Below are 23,948 nucleotides of genomic sequence, written 5' to 3'. Positions count from 1 at the left end.
TCTCATCCCCGGTGGATCAATGGAGCTCAGCGCTCTTCATTAGAAACATCAATGTACCGCACATTCCCACAGGCTCAGGAACAACCCACCAGCCCAGACAGAGAAGAGCAAAGCTGGATTTTGTTATTCTCTAAAAGATCCGTCTTGACTTCTGTGTGACATTTTATTTTCTTCAATTGACGAATATTGTGGGAAAATGGGGAAAGAGGAATACCTTGTTTTTTTTTGCCATTAATTGATACTTGATATATGACTATTAGCAACAGCATTCACCATGTTGGTCAAACATCACCTTAAATGTGAATAAAACATGATTGTTGTTTATTTTGGTTTATATCACAAAGAATAATAAATATTTGTAACATTTCTTATTCTGACTATTGCAGAGAAAAATGAACGCACTGCAAAATCCATATTTTGGCAACTTATTTTGAGTGGAACTCTTGAAATAATGAATCATTCCTATTAGTGCTGAAACGATTAGATGATTGACAGAAAAAAAATTGCCAAAACGTTTGATAATCAGTGAATCTTTTAAGTCATTTTTCAAGCAAATGCCAAATATTCACCAGCTCTAACTTCTCAAACGAGCAAGATTTGCTGCTTTTCTGTGTTTTTATAGGATTGTAAATTGGACAAAACAAGAAATTTGTGCTCTGTGAAATAATTATGATGATTTTTTTTTGTCTAAACGGTTAATCAGTTTTTCACAGATTAATTGATAACAAAAATAATTGTTAATTGCAGCCTCAATTCCTGTGCTATAATATTAATACATTCATGAAGATTATCTTGGAAAGAAAAAAAATAGTTTTACCTCAATACTATTTCAAAAGTAAAATCATTGGGTGACATATTTATGCTGTATTTCCTCATACATAAGAAAAGCTGCTTATTGAAATAAGAAAAATTTTTCATAAGCTTATGTCTGAAATAAGCTTATTATTATTTAACTAGAAGTATACTAGCAGCGTATTTTTCACCCTACATTTTTTTCTATGAAATGCATGAGCTAATTAAAAATGTGATGCTTGAATTAATTCTTTCAAGAGTTTAAAATGCCCCCGGAGCAATCCTGCACTACGTTGCCTAACTGGCAAACGCTGGTCTGCCTCGTTGTTGTTTATATTCAAATGAGAACTTGAATATTATACAAGTGAACTCTCTGAAGAAGTTAGCTATGTGTCGATGTGGGCTGCAGGGTTCATTGTAAACACGAGTGTTGCGTCAGCAAACACTTGAAATGATGGCATCACACATATGAAATGTTGTTATGTGCAACAAGAAACAAATACTGGAGACACTGGAGATGGTAGTTGGTCACAGAGGTTGTTGTCATGATGACAGTAGAGAGAGTGTGAGCCAATGGCTGCGTTACTGTCATCATCTGCTCTTTGATTGGCTCTCTGACAATTTACACAGCTAATGACTGAAGGAATCCAGCCCACCTGTTTAGTCTCTCACACACACACACACACACACACACACACACACATAGAGAGAAATGCATTCATACACACGTTCACACAGGCAGCTGGCTGTCACACTGGGAAAAGCAGTGTGTATTTCAGTGTCTCTCTGGTCTGATCATCAATAATGCATGGCTTTGGGAGGATGAAAGGCTGTTTTGGCTCGAGGCATGTGTCTCATATGGAGAGAGAGACATCAGCACTAGTAGTTATAACTGTATATCCATAGACTAAGTGAATGCTCCTTCATGGCTGTCCTCAGTAGAACTGCTTATCAAGCTGAGAGTGAACTGATGCCAGGGCTTAATGTTTAAATTAGTTGATTAATAAATATCAAGAAGGTTTATTTTATGTCTTTATTTTAGTTTTTTTATTGTCTGAATTGAGGATCGAAGGATAGTGTGTTGTGTGTACATATTGTAAAGCCTTCTGAGAGACAAAGAGGTTATTTGGGGCTGTTAAGGACAATGTACTTGACTTGAGTTGATTTCTAGAGCTGCAATGATTAATCCATTAGTTGTCAACTATTAAATTAATCAACTATTTTGATAATCGATTAATCGGTTAGAGTCATTTAAAAAAAAAAAAAAAAAAAAGTCAAAATTCTCAGATTCCAGCTTCTTAAATGTGGTTATGTTCTGGTTTCTTTACTCCTCTATGAAACTGAATATCTTTGAATTGTGGACAAAACAAGACATTTGAGGATGTCATCTTGGGCTTTGGGAAACACTGATAGGCATTTTCACCATTTTCTGACATTTTATAGACCGAACAACCGATAGAGTAATCGAGAAAATAATCAACAGATTAGTAGACAATGAAAATAATCATTAGTTGCAGCTCTATTCTCCTCCATCTCTCCATTTTTGTTGTTGACACCACAACATAAGCCCTGTGCCCTTCACAATTGGATAGTTGCCTCTCAACAGCCATGATGGCTAATCGATTAATTGAGAAAATTATTATATCGACAATGAAATAATCATTAGTTGCAGACCTACTCATTTCTAAAAGTAAGTATTAACTATTAAAGATCTTGATTCCTCAAAGTATAAGATTTCATTTTGTGATCATTTAATCTGTTTCAGGTGTAGTTTAGTCTTTTAACTCATGGTGTGGTTTAGCATTGATTTGAGGAATATTTCAAGGCACTTCTGTGCTTAATCCAAGACATACTGCTGTGTTACAACTCCTCCTTTTACCCATAATGATGTGGATACGTGATGCAATGCTTCACCTCACGCAGCCTTACCTGACTTCAAGTTGGGGCTCAAAACAGACAAACCATTAGATGCTTGTTTGTATGTGAAACAATAGAGATCATGCGCAGGCAGCATGGCTCATCTTGTCGCTGTAGCAGCAGCTGTTCGGCTGACACAGATATTAAATCAGCAGTCCTGTTAGCTTTAAGTGTTGCACTCATTTTTGTGGTGATTAAAGTTACTGAACAGTGTGTATCATGTGGAGCAACTTCTCTTCTCTCTCATTTTCCTGCAAACCCCTTGGTTATAGACATTCATATGTAAATACAGTACAGTCTACGTGTGTGTGTGTTTGCTGTGTGTATACGGATGTGGGAGTGCACGCAACAGCCCTTTGAAGTTCCTCACTCACTCTGTACTCCTCTTCCCCATGTCTCATCTCTCTTTGAAGACCATGTAACCATGATTATTAAAGCTGCCCTCTTTCCACTTCAAACGTATGGAATGAATATGGATATCGATCATATGACACCAAACTTTCCACGTCCGACACCCTTCACTCCGCTCCCGTCCCGCTGAGTGGTGAAGTTTAATCGGCCCTGCCATCTTAACCAACCTCTCTGTGGGCGCTGCTAAACTTGTCATTCGGGGACTTGTCTTTGAGTTGAGGCGTGAGCTTTTTGGAGTAGTTATGATATTGCTAATCCAGAATGATCTGGATAGCTGCAGTGGTGGTTGGGCCCTTTTCTGGCATCATCTCAGGTGCTCTGTGTCCTTAGCCAGCTCTATGCTTTCTAAACATGATCTGCTCGTTTCACCCACCAACCATATCATTTATTGGTAATTTGCATTCATCATCTCTCGCTCTCACAGTGTCCTCCAGCCTCGGGCTTTTTTTTCTAGGGTGTCATGATGACATTATCTTAAGGTGGTTTTGCAAGCATGCCTAAGCCTATAAACTAATTATTGATAACATTAATGCTTTTTCCAAAGCATACCATATGTTTTTGTACCTCCCTCTAAGGATGCGAATTGAACACGCCAACAAAGAAAGTTGCTCTCAACTGTTGCACAGTGTTATGATAATGCTGTTTTGCTCATCATTACTTCACTTGGATGTTTGACCTTCACTGTGCAGAAGGATGTATGTGCAAAGTTTGACACCAGACGGCTGTTTTCGTTTCACATTCATCTGCTGAAGTTTTCGTTGTGCTAAATCTGAGTTTAACACACGTGGACGTAGACGAGCGTGATTTTTTTTTTTTGTGTGATTTGGAAACCACAAACCCTGAAAAGGAGACATTTTGTTAGGTTAAACTTTTGAAATCAACATTTGCATATTCATAGATTCTGAATTTTTAATGACGGAGAAGGAATACATGTCATTTTAAGAATTTTTAACTCGGTAATCAAACTTTTGTTGCGTTTAAACCAAATTATTATTCAAAAGCAGACCATTTTTATATATATATATATATATAAAACATGTCTGGAGGGGATCTTTAAACTTTTAAGCAACTTTTTAAGCAACTAAATGTTCGCTGATGGATTATCATCTCAAGCAAGCTTCAACTGGATTTTTGTATAATTGTGGGAAGAGCTGACAGCCATGACTGCCTGGAAATTGGGAAGTAAATCTATAATTGATGAATGCTTTGAAAATGGTTGACTAAAACATGTGAAACTACCAGGAGGGCCTATAATCCCTGAAATATTTAATCTAGTGGCCTTTCAGGATCGTTGATTTGACTGAAAATGTAAATTGCTGGTAGTATAGCATCACATCCTTGTGGTGATTCTGGTGTTTGAAACATTTTTTACTTTTTACAATTTAAATTATCTCCCCTTTAAAAATAGTTAAACACCAAACACATCCTGAGATGATTCAGACGAACATAAAATCCTCTGCTTCACTGCTAACATCCATTTGGTGGATGATGTGCTGACCGTGTGGTGGATCTCTGATGTCCAGTGACACTGTGTTGACCAGCCAGGTCTGTGTATAGATCGATACCCCAATCAATAAACTGGGCTGCTGGTTGCGTTTGTTTGGACAGCACACAAGACCTCTCTCGCTCTGTTTCTCACTCTTGCTATGTTCCTCTTTCTCAAGTTCAAATGTGGTTTATTTGCATGAATGGGTTATGGCCAGCTGACGCTCTCTCTCTCTCTCTCTGTCACTTCCTCTGTTTTTATCTCTCGGGCAAAATGCTGGCTAAATGGGGGAAGGTAGGGTTAGGAAGGGTTCAATGAGGAAGCAGGATCATTTCACTGCATTGGATTAACTGTGTGTGTTTGTGTGCATGCATGAGAGAGACTGTGTGATTTTTCTGCAGGAGGGAGCTGCTGGCCTGTGTCTATTTTAGTGGTTTTCTGCCCCACCTTTTTCACAACATCTCTGTGTTTGCACTCTAATCTTTTTCAGGCCGGGCAGCAATGACTCTTCATATTGTGCTGGAGGGTAGTTGATTAAATACATTTGAATACTTTTGAAACATTTTTGTTTTTGTTTTTAAGGTTTATCGATGGGGCTGCCTGCATGGATTTGACTGAGTGAGCTGGTGACCTTGTTGACTAGAAACTCTCTCACTTCAGGACCATGGTGAGTCGCTCTTGCTCTGTCTGTCTCTCTCTCTGTCTGTCTCTCTGTCTGTCTGTCTGTCTCTCTGTCTCTCTTGCATGCATGCACAAATTGTATACTCTCCATTTCTTCAGCTGAGTCGGACTTGCATGCACACACAGTCTAAGTTGGAGTGAAAGCACTCGAGCAAAGCCAGACAGACAAATAACATGAAGCACTCCTCTTCTCCTCTGTCTTTTTTGCTCTCATTTCTTTCCATTAATTCCTGCTATGTTTTCTCCTCTAGAGCTGCAACGATCAATCTATTAGTTGTCAATTATTAAATTAATCGGCAACTATTTTGATAATCGATTAAACGGCTTAAGTAATTTTTTTAAAACCAGTCAAAATTCGCTGATTTCAGCTTCTTAAATGTGACTATTTTCTGGTTTCTTTACTCCTCTATGACAGTTAACTGAATATCTTTGAGTTGTGGACAAAACAAGATATTTGAGGATGAGAGTGGCTCAGAGTCTAGTAGAGCAGGTCGTCCACCAATCGGTGGTTAGATCCCCGGCTCCTCCAGTCCACATGTCGAAGTGTCCTTGGACAAGATACTTAACCACATTTGCTCACGAAGGCTCTGCCATCAGTGTGTGAATGAGCATTTAGTTTAGATCCTGATGGGCAGGTTGTCCTTGTATGGCAGCCTCTACCATCAGTGTATGAATGTTAGGGCTGGGACGATACACCTATCTCCCTATTCGATATTATCACGATACTTGGGTGCCAATTCGATATGTATTGCGATTCTACGAGTATTGCAATTTGATATTATGATTTATTGCGATTTTTAAAAACTTTTTTAACACTAGATCATGGGAAAAAGTTGAATCATATACTTCTAGGGACTTTTACTTTGGACAATATCTAAATTGATACATGGATACGGAACGGATATGACGTCACGTTACTCTGACGTCACGTTACTCTGACTACAACAATATAAGTGATAACTTTCTTCTACCTCCGCATAGACTCAAATGAAGCAAATATATTGATTCTGCCATTAAAAAAATCAATGTCAAAATTGCAATACATAGGTGAATCGATTTCTTTTCCCACCCCTAATGAATGTGTGTGTGAATGGGTGAATACTGACATGTAGTGTAAAGCGCTTTAGTGGTCCATTTATCTTGGGCTTTGGGAAACACTGATTTCTACCTAATTTTCACCACATTTTTCACCATTTTCTGACATTTTATAGACCAAACAACTAATCGATTAATCAAGAAAATAACTGACGGATTAATAGACAATGAAAATAATTGTTAGTTGCAGCCCTATTCTCCTCAATCTCTCCATTTGGGTTGTTGACACCACAACATAAGCCCTGGGCTCAAATGGATCGTTGCCTCTCAACAGCCATGACGGGGTGCCTGTGTCTGTCTCTGACACCATATGGGCCTCTCTGTATGTTTGGGTGTGTGACGCCAGTGCCCTCTCCACTACCATCTGACCTGCAAATGGAAACAGTCTGGCCTCATTTTCCCTTTGCAGATCCTAATTTGTTATCATCCCAATTTGTTCTTTCATTTTCTTCTCATTTTCACGGTTGATGAATATGTTATTGTAAAATAATGCCAGCATTGTTATTTGTCTTTAGTCAAATAGCCATTTGGGTTGTGAATCAGACACAAGAACTATAATTGAAATCTTGAGTCATGGAGTGAGGAAGAAGTACACCCTTTCTGACTTTTCCTATCTCCCTCTAGCAAGCAGTCTGAGCTGTTGCCCTTTGGGAGCATCATTGAAGTGCCTAAACTCTGAATAATACAACCAGAGATTTGCATTAACAGCCTAATTTGCACATGACACGATAAAGCCTCCTGTGCCTGTGCAGGATATTTGTACCTGTGCTGGTGAGTGAATTGAAGCTACCCAGCAACTGTGTCTAACTTTAGTCCTAACTCAACAAATATTAGGTTGGATAAAGCTAGATAAAGCTGAGTCCACAGTAGCTGGGTATCATTCATTGATTCTGTGTTTTAAGCAGTGAAGAGAGACAGGAAAAGACAAACAGGTGTGCAGCAGTATCAGAAGAGCTCTTCCTGTCTGTGCGGGGAGATGAACTCATGATAAAAATCTTGTACAGGTCGTGTGAATCATCACTGCTTTGTGCTATGTCGGCCTTTCTGTAAACCCAGGGTATGATGTAATTCTTCCCCTCCCATCTAAATAGTATTACACATTACTGAAGCCATGCAGTAGGATTGCTAAGCCAAAAACAACTACTACTCTCTGCTTCAAGGCTCAGCTTGGTAGTAATTCATGCATCACTTACTGTATTTAAGCACAACAGACTCTATTGGCTGTCAACACTTTAGTTACAGGCTGTAACAAAAGCTGCCTGAGATGTTTCTTGTCAGAAGAACAAATGGCAAGATGGAGAGGATATGACCCAAACTGTGGTTGAACCTTGACGTGTCGGTGCAGTTTCCTGTTTGCTTGCTCGCCTTGTACCTCTGACTTTTGCCTCTGTCCCTCCTGAGTTCAGCTGCACTTCTTAGAAGCACACCTACATTATAATTCTTATTCAGCTCATCAATAGAAAAATGTTTGAGCACTTTATCATTATTTCAGTTTTCCTAGAACAAGGTCTCAGTGACATTTATTTTAGATTAGATTACACTGAAGTTTGTCTTGCATCACAATCATTCTTTAATTCACATAAACAGGAAAGACACACATGAATAGATTATAGAACAGCACAGTATTACAAACATAGACAGCCGCATTGTATTCGGTTTCCTTCCTTAACGTCTGAGATACACAGTTACGTGTTACATACACAGGTATACTGTACACCTCATAGCACCAGCCGGCTTGTCATAAATATAAACACAGATGTAATCAGTCCTGTGAACGACTGCAAGTGAAGACAGTGAGTAGGGGCATCTCCAAAAATGAAGAAGAGGCTTCCTACACACCAGAAGACTCGGCTGCGGACCAATTTGAAACTTTTTGATATTTATTTAAACATATTTTTGCAAGTGTAAGAGCCAGCATCACATTTCATGTATGCTTTATCAATCAATTAGGTAAATTAGGAAAACAATTCCCTGTCGGCACAGTGGCCTTTATTCAGCAAAAGTTACATAGTCTCTCTTTAAATCATGTGATGACAAGCTTCACACAAGTTATTGTATTATAATCATATTATACATGGGCATGTCATGATAACTGCTTTTATTGGACGATATATTGTCCCAGAAATTATTGCGATAAAGTATATTACTGTCATTTTAAAGCTGAAGTAGGCAAGATTGGAGCAAATATGATTAAAAAAAGTTATTTTTATAAAACGGTAGCTAAAAAATGGCTGGTGTCCTCCGGTGCTCCTAATGACATCTGCAAGATTTCACATACCAGAGGAAAACATGCAGTTAGAGCTTATCTGAGGTCCGCTGTCCAGCTGCCGTCTATGAAAGCCGGCTGTCAAACACTCGCAAACTCCGACCAAACAGTCAAACTAGGCAGCGCTGACCAAATATGAATCAATATTGTGTTACGTTAATGCCTATTTCTCTCCTCAAATGTTTTCAGAATCCTCTTGTAGTGTACTGTTTAGCTGTAAAATGAGAAAGTTTGTGACGCCGCCGTCATTGTGAAATCTGGTGAAGGAACGCCAAGTTCCGGTCACATGACCGGAGCACAGCCAATAGGAACTCTCTCTCAATGAAATGACCTGCGATTGGTCAAAGTCTCCCGTCACGTGCTAGATTTTATAAAGCCTGACAACAGAGCCATGAGGAGGTGCAGAAGTCTAGTTTTCTCTCAGAACACTTGAATTACAATATGCTGAAAGGTTATTATGTAATTTTTGCCCAATGATGCCAAAAATATACTGCCTACTGACACTTTAAGACCATTTTATGCCACTGATATAATGATAATACAATAGCATAATAATGCAAATACACCCTTTCAAAGACCAGTGAACTTTTAATTCATAAGAATATTCAGACATTGGAATTGAAAAAATAAAAAAATATTAAATATTCTAAATTAATAAATAAAATGAAATCACATTCAATGGACTCTCGAGCTCTGTTAACAAAAATGTCTTATAATGGTAGGGAAAACCTTGAAACAAACACGTATGTAAACACAACTGGCAATATCAAGGTCATGTCCATATATTGTACGATGTGTCGATAATGTGATTATTATGAAAGGCCTAATTACACACACAGTCTGACTTCTTAAGAATTGCAATAAATACACTTCTGTATGTCTGATTCTCATTGATTATGGGGCATGGTTGTTTTTTTACCTTAATGGATATTTGTCCTACATATTTGTAAAAAAATAAATATATGTATGTATAAGGGATGTAAAGAAATATCGAAACACTTGAGTATTGCGGTGTTATGTTTTGTGATATTGTATTGATTCTCAAATAGATTTTTAATTAATGGTTTACATTCAAAGATTAGTGGCAGACAGTGGTTCATTTTGTGTTATCTTTAAACCCCGACCACTACATAGCAGTGTTGTAATCTGTCTTCAGCCATGGATAATGAAGGCTTCCGTAATATAGTGAATACAATGGAGCCTCGCCCTTATGACAGTTTGCCTAAAATAAGATTTTAAAAATCGCAATATATCGCAATGTATTGAATCATAACCCCTGTATTATAATACATATTGTATTGCCAGTTTCTTGCCAATATGCAGCCCTAGTGTATATATACATTTTTTTGACAATCACAGAAACATAAAATTGACTGTTTGATGTACAATGTCACGACCTACAGTAAGCCAGCTGTATCCACTCGTGTAATGTGAGTGAAGAGACCTCAACAGATGCCAGTCTAGTCTACCGTATTTTCATATTCCCAATGTGAAGTAGTTTTTATTCTGATTCATTATATTTTGATGAAGCGCCTTGGAAATGTTCGTCTGTTCCAGTGTTAGCTAGCTATAGCCAGGCAGGCCGGCAGTGCTTCAGCCCAGATGCTGGTACTGAGGGATTTCACTGTAATTCTCTGTAGCCGTGGGGGTCACAGATTCATTCCTGTACTTTAATAACAGTGGGATTATTAAGGTTCAGCCAGCTAGCCCTCTGCCCTCTCTTCCATCGCCTTCACATGGCTCACAGCTCCATCCAGTTTCATCTATTCCTCCATGTCTCAGTTTCTTATTGTAGTTCTGACTATCTGCTCTGTTTGCATTCTTTTTGTGGTATACCCCAGGCATTCAGACATGTCTTCTTTCATTTGTCTTGTCCATCTAACAGTTTCTAATTCTCTCTGCCCTCCTGTATCCTCAGTAATAAACATGCATGTCTCTATTAATTTTCTGGAACCTCTCTTGTTTGCTGCCTCTCCTCTTCTCACCCAGACTGAGATGGGTTGGGCCTGACTGTGACTGAAGCACTGTTGCTAGGTGCCTAGGGATGTTGTTGGGATGTGTCCGTGTGTGTGTGAGTATTTGCAAGGGTGTGCGTGTGGGGGTGGGTGCATGAACTGTGTGTGAGGCTGTATTGCTTTGTGTCTGGCAGAAAGTTAGATGTTGTCTTATGTAAGCGGGTCTTGGCTGGGTAGAGCAGGGGTTTAGCTTGGGGATGCTGGCTCAGGTGGAGAGACGGAGACAGATACTATTTTGGGTATAGTGCGCTCCTTACATCCTCCAAATGCATGAGTTATTCACTCACACGTGTCTCTTAGTTCTACCAGGATGAAACGACAATAGAAAAGTGGCGGTGTGCAAATATCTGCAGTGACAGTGATTTATTTTCATCCTCATGTCTGTCAAGTACATTCAAATTGGAAGTGGAAAAATGTTTTATTCATTTAATCTATTAGTCGATCTGTATTAACTAAATTTAAGTATCTTGAATTTGATGATTTGCTGCTTTCCTCTGTTTATGTTATTGTAAATGGATTTTAATTCACAGTCTAAATAATTAATCAATTGATGAAAAGTCAGTCATTATAATATATCATTATAATATATTATAATAATTCTAATGCAGTGGTTACAGCTTTCTACAAACGGTTGTTTTTTTTGTTTGTTATTTACAAAAAGGGCTGCAACTAAAGATTGTTTTCAATATTGATTAATCTGAAAATGATGTTCTCAATTGATTGATCAAAGCAAAAGTTTGACATTTTTGGAAATACACTTCTTCACTTTCTGGTGGAGAGTTAGCGTTGGATGAGAAGATCGTACATAGGCTACCACGCTCATATCTGTCCGTTGAATATGAAGCTACGTCTGTAGCCGGTTATCTTAGCTTTGCTTAAAGACATGGTCACACATGCACGAATGCAGGCAAGTGACCATCGCCTGCCGAGGCGGTATTCAAACTGAAAGTCCACCAAAGTTGAAGCGAGTGTTTTTTCACCCCTTCCCTCGCATAGAATGGAAGTGAATGGGCTGTAATGTTAATTTCGCACGTGAGACCATGCCTTAACACAAAGACTGTGGCTCTGAGCAGTTGCCTGGCAACCAGCTGATGTTTTACACTTAGTTCTATGCGCAGATTAAACAAACAAGACATAACGCATTAATTACTGAGCATTAGACGTGCTGGTAAGTGGATTTTGTTACCTTTGGACAGCCGGGCTGTTTCCCCATTTCCAGTCTTTGTGCTAAATTAAGCTAATCGACTGCTAGCTATGAGAGTGGTATCGATCCTCTCATCTAACTCTCCAACCAGAAAGCAAATAAGCTTTTAATCGTTTGGTTTATAACGCCAGTAAATAGCGAAAAATGCCCTTTACAATTTCCAGAAGCCCACGGTGATGTCTAAAAATGTCTTGTTTTGTCTAACTAACAGTCCAAAACCATTCAAAGATCCAAAGATATTCAGTTTATAATGTTATGAAACAGAGGAAACAGAAAATCCTCACTTTTGAGACGCTGGAAGCAGTGAATGTTTGTCATTTTTGCTTAAACGATCCAAATTATTTTGATGTAGATACAAATGGAGAATAGATTTCTAATGTTGTCATACATGTTGGTGATTTCCCCCAGATTAACCCCAGACTTCCATTTTTAGCACTAAAAGGATTCATGTTCTCTCCCTTTGAACCTGCACACAGCCCGGTGACAGTTTTTCATTGTTCTCTGACGGCTTTAGTAATCTCTCTCTCTCTCTCTCTCTCTCTCTCTATCTCTCTCTCTCTCTCTATCTATCTCTCTCTATCTCTATCTCTCTTTCTCTGCACCTCTCTGTCCATTTCTCCTCTATTTCAGAGCATGGCACTGGCCTGGCTCCATTCTCACCTGCCCTGCGCTAACCCGACCAGTATCACCAGTGTCAACCATCAGCACGCTTCCAGCACAGCTTGCTGAACAGGACTGTGTGGAGAGCCATGCTGTCAGGGACTTGGCGGCGTTCTGTGGGGCACCAGCAGACTGCTGCAGCGCCTGCGGTGACCCCCAGGGGAATGACAGTGTGTGGGGTCCCCAGCGGCACAGTGGTCCTCGAGGCCCAGTATGACTACAGCTACCGCGGGGCTGATGGACGGCAAGTCTGCATCAGGGAGGGCGAACGGTTCATTCTCCTGAAAAAGACCAACACTGACTGGTGGCAGGTGAGAAAACAGTTCATCTATAGCTTGTCTTGTGTTGATCGAACCAACGATTTTGTTGTAAGACTAGCGTACGTCATTTGGAGCAGAGCCAGTGCGCAGAGTGTGTGCAGAGTGCAGAGTGCAGAGTGAGTAACCTTATCGACTCCAACCCAAGCAGGAAAAGTTAACAGAGTTTGGTTTGTCCATTCTGGGCTACTGTAGAAATATGGCGGTGCAACATGGCGGACTCTGTGGAGAGAACCCGCTCCATATGTAGATATAAACGTCTCATTCTAAGTTAACGAAAACGCAACAATTCTTATTTTCAGGTGATCATACACTAAAGAAAACATAGTTATTAATATTATATTCCATTTCTGCCAATAGATCCCCCTAATTGTTACACACTGGTCCTTTAAGAGGATTAATCTATATCAGGCTTTACCTACACAGGAAATACTTGTTTGTAGGATCAGTTCATTGTTGGTTTCAGCCCTTTTTAAGAAATTGATTGACAATAAGAAAAATAAACTATTCAACAGGCTTAACCTTTTAATTAATATATGAACATCTTGCTACTTACCGGAGTCAGGGAATTCAAATTTGCACCATGGCTTGTATAGGTGACAATCGGAGACACCTGTCAATCAAGTACACACTCTCAAACATGGATGGATAATATGGATAAATTCAATAATCAAACATTTAAGTTTATACCACAATTTAAATTCAGAAATTATTTTGTTATTACTTCCAACGGCCTTGCATCTCCATGTGATGTGTGTATAATTACACTCCTTCTAAAATCTCTGACAGTTGACAAATATCCATCATGTCATGGTATATGCAGTATCATCAAATGGCCACTCACATTAAAAAAGGAGACATTAGCCATGGAGACCATAAAGTATTTAAAAAAAAAATTCACCATGTATTTCAAAAGAGAAGTTGTGGGTTTTTCTGTTGCACAGGAACTGTAGCGCAACACATTTCCGCACAGCGTTTAAGCCTCAGCTGTGTTGGTTGACGCTCGGTTGAACTAAGTGGATTTATGTGGGAGAAAAAATAGCAAAAGCATTTGGAAATCTGTTTGTTGTTTGACAGGTGCGGCGGATTGGGGCGGCCAGTAAAACAAAGCCACTGTATGTTCCCGCCACGTATGTGGCAGAAGTGTCCATTGCACCGATGCCCTCGCCACAGCGCCTGGTCGTGTCTGCCTCGCTGAACTCCAACCTCAGGATACTGCCAAGGGTGTCGCTCTCTCCTGGCCCAAAAGAGATGACCTATAATGAACACTGTCAAGGTAAAGTGTGAGAGGAAGACAGAGAGTCGGAGAAAACATTTAGGGTGTGTTATTCCGTTTAATTCTGTATTATATGAGTAGAAAAACAACACAAACTTGTGTGATGTTTGAAAGAAAATATGTTTTTAATTGATCTGTGGAAAATAAGACTTTTTTGACCTTCCTCCCTCAGTGAACAAACCCATCTTCCACTCCATGGAAAACCTCAACTCCTTCCAGGGGCTGGACAACAACACCAGCACGGGTGGAGGCCGTTTCCCCTCCATGCCCCTCTGGTCTGGTTTCACCTTTACCCCCAACTCGCCCATCTCCCCGTCAGGCCACCTCATGGTCCCTGGGTGCCCCACAGCTTCCACAGCACCACAAACGGAACAACTGAACCCCAGGGTGGTCCCCATGATCACTCGGAGCCAGAGCTCCAGCAACCTGCCCGAAAACCTGGTAGAGAACCCGTACGATGAGGTGGGCGGCGGCTTCAGCAACCGCGTCAACCACAGGGTGCCCAAGAAGTCGTGTAGCCAATGGGACATGGTGGGAGCCTCCGGCAAGAACATTCATCTGCAGGTAGGCAGAGGCAAAGCCTACTAACCCCCAACAGATGTTACTCAAACATCTGGTTCACACAGCAGAGCCACACTGGAGCCCTAAAGGGGAATTTCTGTACTGTATTTGTAAACCTGTGTGTTATTCTCATTATTTTTGTCCACTTTTATTTCATGGGGACTACTTTCTGTGTTCACTTTTGCTGGTGTTTTAGATGATTTATGTTGAAGTTATAAGTAGGGGTGACACGATTCCCCAAATCCACGATTCAGTTCGATTTTCGATGCAGGAAGTGCCCTGAGTATTGTAGCGACACGGCCCACATTTCCCATCTTGCCTGCCTAGTCCCAAGTGCTGGACTGAGTAGTTAAAGTTTGCTGTTTTATGTTCCAAATGGCAAATGTTTAGTTAGTGTTTGTAATGTAATGTGTCTGTTCAGAACATGGTGGCTTATTTTGGTAAATTGTGATTTTTGTGCTGGTTAAAATAGTTTTAACCATGAGTGAGGTGGCTGTTACATTTCTTTAGACCAGCTGTTGACCAGAAAAAAGATTAATGCTGATTCAGCCTTTGATTTCAATGGTCGAAATTGGAAGCTAATTTCAATTGCGTTCTGATTTAGAATCGAAATCGTGACACCCCTAGTTATAAGTCATAGTGATCAATAGTCATAATGGATAAAAATATGGGAATAACACGTAGGGCGACAAATACCAGTTTCCATTTAATTAAACCAATATATGGCATGTTCACTTTCAATTCTGTTTGAGTAAACTTTTGGCCCAGTGAGATCGATGCCTTTCACAAAATAATTGACAGCAGAAGTCCGACCAAAGATCTGCTCCCAGTACCGATAAATTGAATGTAATAGAGCAATGTTTCAAACAGTATGTGCAAAAATTTGAAGTGACGTTGTAAGCTTATCCATACACACATCCATGTCTAGTCATGTCAAGTGTTTCTATTCATTTGCAAATATTGAAAGTAGTGGTCAGTTTGTGTCCACATCTGACACTATGCATCACATCTCTACTATCTCCCTACATGCGCATATTCTTTGTACCTTGTACTTCATACTGTGAACTTTTGCACATTCCCATGTCAATATTTTACTGTTCATTTTTCTATATTTTATGATGTCTCTTGACACAAACTGAGCTTAATTTCACATTTTGTACAGAAAGTCCATCTCAAATTAGTTTACAGCAAGCAAACACAAGCAACACAACAAATGAATCCAGCACTTGTTAAAGTTTTTGGATGTATGTGCTCTCCGTCACCAAATACTTTAACTGGCACCCTCAGTCAATCCTACTGTACTACCACTACCATTAACAGTTATCAAGGTTTTAAAGAGTTAAGGGGAGGCTATCATCTGATAGCCTGCAATTACTAATTTTAAAAGGCTGAACGACAGTCACAACTGTATATTCAACTGTTACTTCATGCTTCCTCTGATCGTAGTTTGTATGAAGAACAGTGAAGTAAATTATGGGAAGTAGTTCAAACTAATCCATGACATGTAGCTGGTGTTTAAGGAAGTGTGGGATTAGATTCATTTTGACTTCCTCTCATTAGCAAAATCTCTAATCTGATGGATTTACAGATCACAACACCCAAACTGTAATAAACCAGCTGGTGGTTTTTAGCCTTGTAACTGTGCAGGGTATAATTTGAGAAAGTTAAATTATAGGTGTTCCGGTTTGCCTTTAGATCTTAGCAGAATTATTGAGATATTTTTTTTTTTCTTAATTCAAACAGAGAAGCTTTTTCAGGTGGAAACAAATAATTCTACAACTACAAAACTGATAATGAAAAAAGACCTTGTGCGATCCCAGCAGACGACTGTTGCAGCAGAGGTTGTATTTGATTTACTTCTGTACTTGACCTTAATAATCCTCCTAGAGCAGCAATCAAGTTAGCATTGTGGTGACGTCGGAGCTTCCCTGTATTACATCAGAAGGGATTACACAAGAAATACTGAAGGTTATCTGTCTCTCAGCTGAGGGAAGCTCCCACAGCCCAGTTTTGCTTCCACTGAACCGTGCATGCACCGGTGACTTCCGCCTTTGGATAGCTGTGATCTCAGTGGAAATGACAGTCCTCTTTTTTATCTTTCTCATTCTCTCTTCCACCCTGTCTATTTCTGTATCTGACCCTCTCTCTCTGCGGACCTCCTTCTCTCGAGCCTTTAATACCAGTGAGCAGGATAATTGCTGCCACATTCAGGTCATAGCGGCCTGTTTTTCATCCAGAAAACTCTCTCACCTTTTTTTTTATGTGCTGCCACACTGATGATGAATTTCAATTAGATTTAATCTTTGTCCTCCAGGGGGCAGAATCCCATTTGAATTTGAAGAAATAAAACTGACTGATTTACATTTTTTAAAGGTTGTTTTTATGGCCTTAATTTGGCTTTAATTTCCCTGTACAGTACATTGCCAAAAGTATGTGGACACCTGGACATTGTGCCTATGAGTAATGGTTAAACATGAATGGGCACTAATATGCTGCTACAATAGCCTTCACTCTTCTGTTAAGGATTTCCACAAGATTGTGGAACCTGGCTGCAGGGATTTGCTCCCATTTAGCTACTAGAGTTGAAGTGAGGTCGGCCACTGATGTTGGGCGATAAAGCCCGGCTCCCACTCAGATTTATCCTGAAGCAGTTGCATGGTAAAGTCCAGGTGCAGGTCAGTTGAGTTCTCTACACACCAGACGTCTTTATGAACCTTGCTTTGTGCACAGGGGCAATGTTATGTTGAAACAGGAAATGGGCTGGCCTTCACCAAACTGTTGCCACAAAGTTGGAGACACAATACTGTCTCAAATATAATATAGAATACCATGATGTGGGTTGGGGTGTCCACATTCTTTTGGCCTTATAGTGTATGACAGTAAACACAAGGAGAGAAAGAGAGTGATGAAATGTGATAAAAGTTCACAATTTCTTCTCTGTCACATATCCCACTTTTCCCAATCATACCAGTTATTAGGCTAAACACAATATTGCAGTACAGTACATCCATATCGATCCAGCACTGACCAGTTCTCATGTCTCTGATCTGTAAATATAGCTTCTCTGTCTTGCTGATGCCACTTTGTGTTAGAATCACAATGAGTGTGCAACCAACGGTGAATAAGCGCTTGATCATAGCTCTGATGGGGGTGATAACGTCAAACCTGAAGAAGAGGTGAAAGAGGAAGTGTCTGAATAGTCAATTCTGATTAAGATCAAGGAGTCAACTAACCAATGAAAAGGCTGCTGACATACGCATGCACACAAACACACACACACACACACACGTAGGACAAAATGGCTCATTGTTCTGGAAACAGGTAATGATGTCAGTGATAACCATGTTTGTTCATCTTTAACTGGATTTATAAACAAGCTACTTGTCTCAGTGAAATGATTTATCTTTTGTAGTGGCAAGAATCATACTTTAGGAAGTAATTATTGTAATACTTTACATGCTGTTTGACAAGTTTATTGAGAGACCTTTCTCAAAGCAGATATTCTGACTGCCAGATATGTCTATATGAGTTTTTTTTTATATAATTTTTTTAATTTTAGGTAGAAATTTCTGCGCCCACAGGTACTTTTGACTCAAAATCTCATTCATAATGCAGTCAAAATGCAGATTACAAACTAGGTTTGGTGGAAATGAGTTTCAAATAGCAGTAATACATACATACATATACACAAATACACATCCACACAAAAACACCGAAACTGCCTTACATTGTGCCTGGCTTTCTGAATGGTCTTTAAAGTTTTTCTACTGACACAGTTTTTATTTCTTTTAATTGTGGAAATTTGCAAAACAAATTAAATGTTTTTTTCTCTTTGTATTTACATTTACAATATAGTACATAAGCCTTTTCTCTGGAAACCTATTGTTGTCAAGTTATACATTTTAAAATGACGTAAAAGTGCTTTGCATTTCATATTGTCAATCAGCCATGCTCCACTGTTGAGAAACACGTACTTCGATGTTTTACTTTATCAACTGAGGTGAACAGTAGAAAACAGTGAGACAGGAAGCTTCAGGTGAGCTCAAGTCTCAGTGCTGCCCCCTGGAGAAAAAAACTACTATACACACACACTCACACTCATGCATCCATACACACCACCCTCCCTCAGTCATCTGTGATATTATGGGATCAACCAGCTAGCCAGTCAATCAGTTAGTGAATTATGTCTCAGCTGTATTTCTTGGAAAGATGATCCTCCGCGCATATCTCTTCAATAATTTCATTGGATTTGTAGCTGCTATGTTGTTCCTCCCTCTCTGGGTGAGCATGTGCGCTTCTATAAGCTCTGTCTTAATCCAGTGTCTGCCGGGTTATTCTATAGTAAGAGGCGGTGGGATTTATTTGTTTCTCTTTGTGGTTTCTGTCTCTGTTTTTGTTCAAGGCACTGCTGTCTGCTACTTGTGGTGCTTGTTATGTGCCCCTCTTCTGAACACACACACACATTCTTGTTCACATAATGAAGTCAAGCTTATTTGGACTGTATACAATATCTGCAGCATACAACACTTACTGTACTTTCCTTAGGACTTGATTTGGATGAATACAAACCCTGTTAACAAACACATACACGGAGCCATTTGGTAACATTACCGTACTAATGCACAAACAGAACAACAAATATGCATCCATTCACTTTAGGTAATTTAAAAATAATGCTGGTAGTATTCCATGTTGTATTGTCAGCAAATTCCATGAAAAAAACAAAACCAACAATAAATATTTTCAACGAACAAGCATTATCTGTGTAGCCAGAGACTGATAATCATATTGTTCTGTGCCATAAAGCTTCATTTTTGTTAAACAAGAAGACACAGCCACATGTTGCACTGGGTGACATATTCCTTCATGATAATAAACATGCACTGAAGGTTATTTTGAGTCAGTAACACATAGATTATCCTGCTGCTGTAAACACTCATTAGCACGCCAACTGTGTATCAATCCGCAGCTGAAAATAGTCTCAAACAAAAGTACTATTTACTCTCGTTGGAGTAACTTTTGCTCAAAAGTACTGCGCCCAGCTGTTTTAGGAAATTATTAAGAAATGTATTGAAATTAAGCTTTGTAGTTGTGTCCTGTTTCAGTGCAACAAAGAAAAATATAGAAATAGAACTTATGTCCAATTAGTACCATTTATTCTTGTCTATAAAGTGGTGAGTCCTATTGTTTTGTATATTTACATGTCCTGTTTCTGCCTACAAGGTCCCAGGAGAATCCTATATGTCCCAGCTGTCCTGGCAGGACTCCCCTCTCTACACTGAACTGCAGCCAGAGAAACGTCTGTCGCAGCTGGAGCCCCCTAGCCCTGCCCCAGGTCAGCAGCCCCTCCAGGCCATGGACCTGTGGGAGCAGTACTCTGACCTGCCCACAGGGAGATACTACTACGTCAACAGCATCACCAAGGAGAGGTCCTGGAAACCCCCTCGCCGGGCACGCGGACTCACCTCCAACAAGGTGACGCACCCAACACAGCCTGTGTTCATTCACTGTTTGTTACTCCTCCTGAATTTTCTTTTTGTCTTTCACTGAAATTGCTTTAAATTTGAAAAGGTGGGCGTTTTCAGAGCTGGATGAAAGCTTCTTCTCTCAAAGGAGAGGATAGGAAAAGGTCAGGGTGTAGAATGAAAGAGTCTGCTCATTTATATGCTCACATAGTTTGACTGTATCAGCACTAAAAGGGACTTTTTCAGCCAAAGAACTTCATAAGACCTAAAGGAGAGCACCCTGGCTTGCATATTTTCTCTTTACTTTAGACATGAGGTGATGCAGACACACACAGTGATCACAGGACAGGTTTCCACAGCTGGAAGCTGAAGCCTAGAGCACGCGGGGAGACTCCTATATGAGTTTGAGTGGCAGTCACTCTATATCCTTTCACTTTGGCATAGGGTCACATTGAACTTAACATTTGGAGAGTTGCTGAATATTACATAGTAAATAGCCAAGGTCATTATATGGACAGACAGCTTTAAAGGAACAGTTTGACATTGTTGAAAAACAGACTGTAAAAACATTAGTTAAGCAACGTGTCTGCTGGCAGTAGTTGCACATTTAACGGACAGATATGAGGGTGGTATTGATCTTCTTATCTAACTCTCCACAAGAAAGCGAATAAGCAAACAGTATTGCCAATAATTGCAAAATATTCCTTTACTGTTTTTGTAGATCCTGTCAAAGAAGTACATTTGAGGCTGTAGTTAATAGATAAAAATATATCTAAGACCTTTCCTGTTTCACAATCTATCTCTCTTTTCTGTTTCTCCTGCAGACTGGTCCAGTACAAGCTCAGACGTTACCTAGAGATACCAGCCAACTGTCGCTACCACTTGCTAAAGCTGGTAATGGAACAATGCACAAGGTAAGACGACTGTACTTCTGAAGAAGTGGTCAAATTCAGCCTCCCCGATGACATATTGTGTGATTTAACAACTTGATTCTGAATTAAATACAATACACCTAGATTGGTAATTGGAACATCTTCCATGCTGGTAAAGACAGGATATTTTTGGGGATGATGAGATGAGATTTGCTTTGACTGTAGTGACAAAATGAAGAACAGCAGTTCCACTTGCATAATGATGTCACGTGACTTAATTGGGAAAACTCTGCTACACACTCTCCACCCCTCACCTGTAACTAACCACAGAAAGCAACGATGAGTGCACACCCAAGAAATGCATCTTCTTGAAATTTCAAGTGGTTAGCCGCGCCGGCCGAACCGGGCTTTTAGTGCATGTTCGTGCATGTGAGCGTGCCTTACTGGCTAGCTGATGGCCACCAGTCTGCACTGCGCTCATACGACAGTTACAGCTGATAACTTCGCTCAGCCGTCGCCATGTTGAGAGCCGTGCAGAGGCAATAGAAATGCTCCCTATCTCGAATTTAGCACCTTTAGCTTATTGCTCTGTGCTGTGATGTAAATAATTATTAATAGCGTTAAATAATCATTCCCATGTAGCTGCGCTGTGCTGTAAACGCAGTCAAAACAAACCACTGTGAGACAAAAACACACCTTCTGCCCAGTTTCATACAAATGATTCTATTGTCAGCGTCTCTCTGTCACCAAGAATGGTGTCCAGACCTGGACTGTGTTCCATATTAAAGCAGGGAGAAATGCTGAGAGGGGCCAAATTAAAAAGGGATCACATCTTTCTAGTTGCCCCATCGTCGACTGACCGACTCACTGCCTTATCTAGTTATTTATGAACTGCTGCCTGACACACACATCTCCTCTCAAATTGTGTTTTTGTTGGGCTAATCCCTGAAGGGAATAACAAGGTAATGCCTCTTGATCTGATGCAGATGAGCAGAAGCCATTAGGGCCACACAGAGGGAGACAGAGGACTCTTTTAAATCCAAAACATTGCTAAATTTAAACCACTCAATGAAACTTCTCATCAGTGTTAAGCCCCTCCCTGACCTCACAGATGCCGTCGTAGTCCAACTTCCACTGAGTGAGGAAATACATCTGTTGTTTCAGACGTCACGGTTTTAGGAATTTATGCAACCGCCATCAGTGAATGAAATTCACCTGAATTAACAATGACATCTATGTAGTAAAGCGACGCATGATTTGCATGATCTAGATCGTCAGAGATAAGCATTTTGCATCTCAAGGTTGCGTTGCCTCAATGTTGCGTCAGTGTTTCAAATTTAATGTTACTCATCAAAAATACCCACATGATCAAAGCAGTGATTCCCCCATCAGATACGTTTGAGATGCTTTCTGTTGACCTATATGTGTCACTTTTTATTCTGCAGTACATGTATTAAACAGGAACTCCACCAAGGATATATAATGCAAACTACTGCATGCCACACAAGTTAATGACCCAGGTGTTCAGATCTCAGTGACCCATATACTTGTTGGCACAGGGTTTTCTAGTCTAGAGTTTTATTTTTAAAAACAATTGTAACCCTTAACATGTTGACTCCTTATCCGTTGTCAGTTCAACTACTTTTGATGTACTAGTACTGTTACCTGTACTTCCATTTTACTTTATACTTGTCGTCTACTACATTTAAAGGGACTATTTGTAACTTTCAGAAATGCTTGTTAACAGCGACACCTGTGGCCGTGAAATCAACGAAAGTCAGCGTCGAGCTCGCGCATGCTCGCTCTAAATATACATGAACGAGCATCGCTCAAAACAGTGAGGCGACACACGTCAGCTAAAAGCACAATATCACTCTATATTTCAGCTGCTTGGCAGTAATGTTAGCTGACCAGACGAAGGTCTCTCCATGAACATGATTTAGATGTGATCTTAGTGTTGGCTTTTCCTGCATCAGCGCAGGCTGATGCAGCGGAGCTCTGCAGCATGTTTCCCTGCTCTCTCCGCCCGCAGCCGGAGAGAGCAGGGAGACACCGGCACCCGGTCGGTAACGAGACGGTAACTTTACTCGCCGAGGAGCTCCATCACTTCACAAGACACGGGAAACCTCTGTTGGTCTGGAGGAGCTGCAGCATTTATTTCTGCCCAAACGTCCACTGCACATTCACTAGATATTCTCAGAGCTAAACTAACTCTTCTGCAGTGTGGAGTGAGCACGCGTTCACGTCTAGAGGTGGAGCGAGCTGAGAACGCGCGCTCTGTCTGAGTGAAGACAGGCAGGCACAGGAGGGGAGGCAGCGGACACACGCGAATGCGCATATGCGAGCGCGCACGTGTGGCGACCCGCTACATTTATACGCTTAAAAAGTTACAAATAGTCCCTTTAAGAGGGAAATTTAGCATTCTTTGTATTTGACAATAGAGCTGAAACGACTAGACAATTAATTTCTTTGTCGATCATCAGAAGAATGATTTTGATCATCGATTAATTGTTCAAGTTCATCTTTGAGCAAAAACATTGACAATTCTCTGGTTCTAACTTCACAAATGGAAGGATTTGCTTCCTTTTTTCTCTGTTTCATATCAACTAAACATCTTTGGTTCTTGAACTGTTGGTCAGACAAAACAAGACATTTGCCAGCTGACATTTGGCGAAGGCGGGGTACATCCTGGACAGGTCGCTAGACTATCACAGGGCTGACATCCATTCACGCTCACATTCACACATACGGGCAATTTAGAGTCAACAATTAACCTAAATAATTATAAATATAAATATGAAATAAACCTCTTTGGACTGTGGGAGGAAACTGGAAAACCCAGAGAAAACCCACGCTAACACAGAACATGCAAACTTCACACAGAAGGGCCCCAAACCGAATATGAACCCAGAACCTTCTTGCTCTGAGGC

General features: G+C 40.2%; 1 protein-coding gene across 6 annotated transcripts in view; it reads left to right on the top strand.

Moving 5' to 3' along the window:
* arhgap9 (Rho GTPase activating protein 9) overlaps window positions 1-23,948 on the top strand; it is a 49,185-nt gene that overhangs the window by 3,846 nt on the left and 21,391 nt on the right. For all 6 annotated transcript variants that reach the window (XM_074642704.1, XM_074642693.1, XM_074642714.1 and 3 more), the window contains 6 exons: window positions 5,189-5,273; window positions 12,498-12,838; window positions 13,922-14,120; window positions 14,293-14,684; window positions 19,905-20,156; window positions 20,971-21,060. In XM_074642704.1, the coding sequence (XP_074498805.1) occupies window positions 12,617-12,838; window positions 13,922-14,120; window positions 14,293-14,684; window positions 19,905-20,156; window positions 20,971-21,060 (1,155 nt within the window). In that variant the 5' untranslated portion in view covers window positions 5,189-5,273; window positions 12,498-12,616. The remainder of the gene's footprint in view (window positions 1-5,188; window positions 5,274-12,497; window positions 12,839-13,921; window positions 14,121-14,292; window positions 14,685-19,904; window positions 20,157-20,970; window positions 21,061-23,948) is intronic.

The sequence above is a fragment of the Sebastes fasciatus genome, chromosome 1 (assembly GCF_043250625.1).
Source record: "Sebastes fasciatus isolate fSebFas1 chromosome 1, fSebFas1.pri, whole genome shotgun sequence".
Lineage (NCBI taxonomy): Eukaryota > Metazoa > Chordata > Actinopteri > Perciformes > Sebastidae > Sebastes > Sebastes fasciatus.
This window is presented reverse-complemented; position numbering and strand designations above follow the sequence as displayed.